At 44.4% G+C, this 2,711-nt stretch overlaps 1 protein-coding gene across 1 annotated transcript in view; it reads right to left on the bottom strand.

Annotated features, from left to right (window-relative positions):
* scrn2 (secernin 2) overlaps window positions 1-2,105 on the bottom strand; it is a 10,528-nt gene extending 8,423 nt beyond the window's left edge. Inside the window, 3 exon segments of the mRNA XM_035660184.1 lie at window positions 944-1,106; window positions 1,920-1,933; window positions 1,935-2,105. Of these exon segments, the coding sequence (XP_035516077.1) occupies window positions 944-1,106; window positions 1,920-1,933; window positions 1,935-2,090 (333 nt within the window). The 5' untranslated portion in view covers window positions 2,091-2,105.
* Window positions 2,106-2,711: the final 606 nt, after the last annotated feature.

The following is a 2,711-nucleotide window of genomic DNA, read 5'->3' as shown; positions in this document are numbered from 1 at the left end:
AACATCCTTCTAGTGTCAAACTGCACATACAGCATTCAAACAGCACACAGTAGGACCAGGAAGAAAAAAAGATTTTTGAGTGGAGGGGGGCTTTAAAATTTCAACTGGATGAGAAGTTGAATGCGTTCCCCTGCTTATATTAAATTTAAAGGGCTGGTTCACCAACATTATAAAAGGATTTTTTCCTCCTTTACCTCTAGTAGTTTTGAAATATCTACCTGTATAATGCAATTTAGTTGATGGAGCTAACAAAACTATTACTCTGAAGAGTTTTCATCAGCTACGCTGTCAGAAATGTTTTTACCAGACCTGTTAATTTTAGAATTCTACCTATTTTTAATAACAGCAACAGGTTATAAATGTAACCTGAAGACATGTTAATCCACACAACAATCTGTCAATGTTTTACGTAAGGACTATTTCTTGTGTAAAAAGTAGCTCTAATGAAACTTGTTGTTTACAGCGAGGACTGTGCGTTATCCTGAGTGATCAGGACACATTACTGCTGATTCATTTTTCAATGCTGTGAGCACCAAAAACATACAATACTATCATTCACCTCTACTGCACATCTCAGAAACAGATATGTCAAAACCTGGACAAATAAAACCAACACTGCATGACTGAGTGAGAGGGAGAAGGGTTTTCATCAGTGGGTAAAAACTTCCTCTTAAACATTAACAGGAAAGAATGTTTCCACATAAAGTTCCCATGTAAATATTTTACCGTTGTGTCTCAGACTACTTTCTTAGACAGGCTTCTTGTGAATAATGCACTAATATGATGAGCAAATATATGATCTGAATCTTTTTATTCTTAATTCAATGCACCAGAGTGTGGGAGTAAGCAGCATATCAGTCACCCTGTGTATTTCTATCATTCATGGTGCCTGTTGTCAGCAGCAGTGGGGGTGTGGGACTGCAGGAGTCCAGGGCGGCTTTACCTCCAGCATGGAGCCTGGAGGGTGAGGCGCTGCGGGGTAGTGGGCCACCTCCTGCACCTCATCCCGGGGACGGTCGGAGTTCTTCCCAAAAATCACATGGTCATCGCGAGAACCGGGGGGCAAGGAAACAAAACAATCACATGACATGGGAGCCTCTGCCATCCTGCAACAAAGAAACAGCAAAACAAATGGGTGGGATACAAGTTAGAAGTCTGGCTCTGTGGGAGGAATTAAAAGTAACTACCTCATGTAAACAATCTGATTTCAAACTAATCATAAGAGTCTGACAATGTGTTTGACATCCAACGCAAGTGCGCCTACACCCTTTTTAGACCACAATGTGCGTGCGTGGAGTCAGGAGGAAGACTCTCCTGCCATTCCCCACCCAGCTGCTTTTTGTGTGTGTGTGTGTGCAGAAAGTCAGATTCAGCCGGTGCACTGCCCATCCCTTTCACACAGGGATTAGGAGGCAGTCTTGTGCAGAGCACTTTATTGCCTGTAATCTTCACAAATCCGACCGCCACGTTGCTCTATTATCGCTCCCGTCTCGCATTTGCGACCGTGCATCGCTTCCAGTCCGGAAATAATGTCGCCAAAAGTGCGCAGATCGCAGACGTAGCCCGTGGCGGAGCTCGGTTGGAGAGTGTTTCTTACAGAGATAAGGCCTGACTGAGCACACTGTCACTCCCCGTCTCTTTCCGTAGGCAGCGACGCGCCCGTCGCTCCGTGTCATTCCGCCTTTAACTGGGGGAGTGGGGTTCAGTAACAAAGGGTGAACTTCGGGGCTAACAGCCTGTAAACTAGAGCTAGTCTGTCAATGCTGCTGTAGAAAATGTTTACCTTTTTTTTTTTTTCAATGGTGAGAGCGGCCGGCCGGCTGGGAGAAGGCAGGTTGTAGAGACCGAGTCACGTGACCGAGAAATCCTAAGGTATGTACTTAAAGGTCTCGTCTCGTCTGGCCACAAGCACAGCTCACCGTCTCACACAGCCGGGCGTCCAGTCCGCACCTGTGGAAAGCTGCACAGCAGGCCTGAATGATGATGTAGCTCTTCATCATGAGCCTGCCTCCCCCTCCGCCTGCTAACCCACAGCCACTGATACAATGCTCAGTCACACTCGAGTTCATGGGAATCCCTCCATGACACATCCTGCAAGCTGTTACCATCCAGTGTCACTACAGATAGGTTAACAATAAAGAAAGTGCTTTATTTCTGCCCTCATCCACTGTATATAAAAAATATAGAGCGTATAAAACTGTAATTATATGCAAAGTATTTCTTTCACCATAGTTGCTGATTATCAGCTTCACTTAAACTCATGAGTTCATGTCTGTGTGACTCAAAATGATGAGCTGGACAAACGCCTTACCCTGCATTCGCTAAAGTAAACAGGTTAACATTTTCATAGGAAACAGGACTGACTGCCACAGCTGCAGGGACTCTCCACCCGGTTCACACCACAGGTTCAGTTTACAGCTCACACAGAGCACACTCAGCCTGGAACAGCTCTGTATAATGCCTTTAGGAGGGAACTTTCCGCAGTTTGAAAAAATAACCCTGATGATGTCTTTAGAGTTATGATTGTATGGAGTGGCATTATGGGAAATATAGGATCCAGCTTTTTAGGGAGCTTGACCCATACTAGAGACTAAAAGTCAGAATATGTCGGCCTCTGCTGCTTCAATTTTAATAATTATTTTTATTAAATCTGCCTCCCCTAAGGAAGTACAATACTTAATCACTGTGTGACCCTTTAACCATTAAATTAC

The sequence above is a fragment of the Morone saxatilis genome, unplaced genomic scaffold (assembly GCF_004916995.1).
Source record: "Morone saxatilis isolate NCDOM2014 unplaced genomic scaffold, NCSU_SB_2.0 Contig17, whole genome shotgun sequence".
NCBI classification, from domain to species: Eukaryota; Metazoa; Chordata; class Actinopteri; family Moronidae; genus Morone; species Morone saxatilis.
This window is presented reverse-complemented; position numbering and strand designations above follow the sequence as displayed.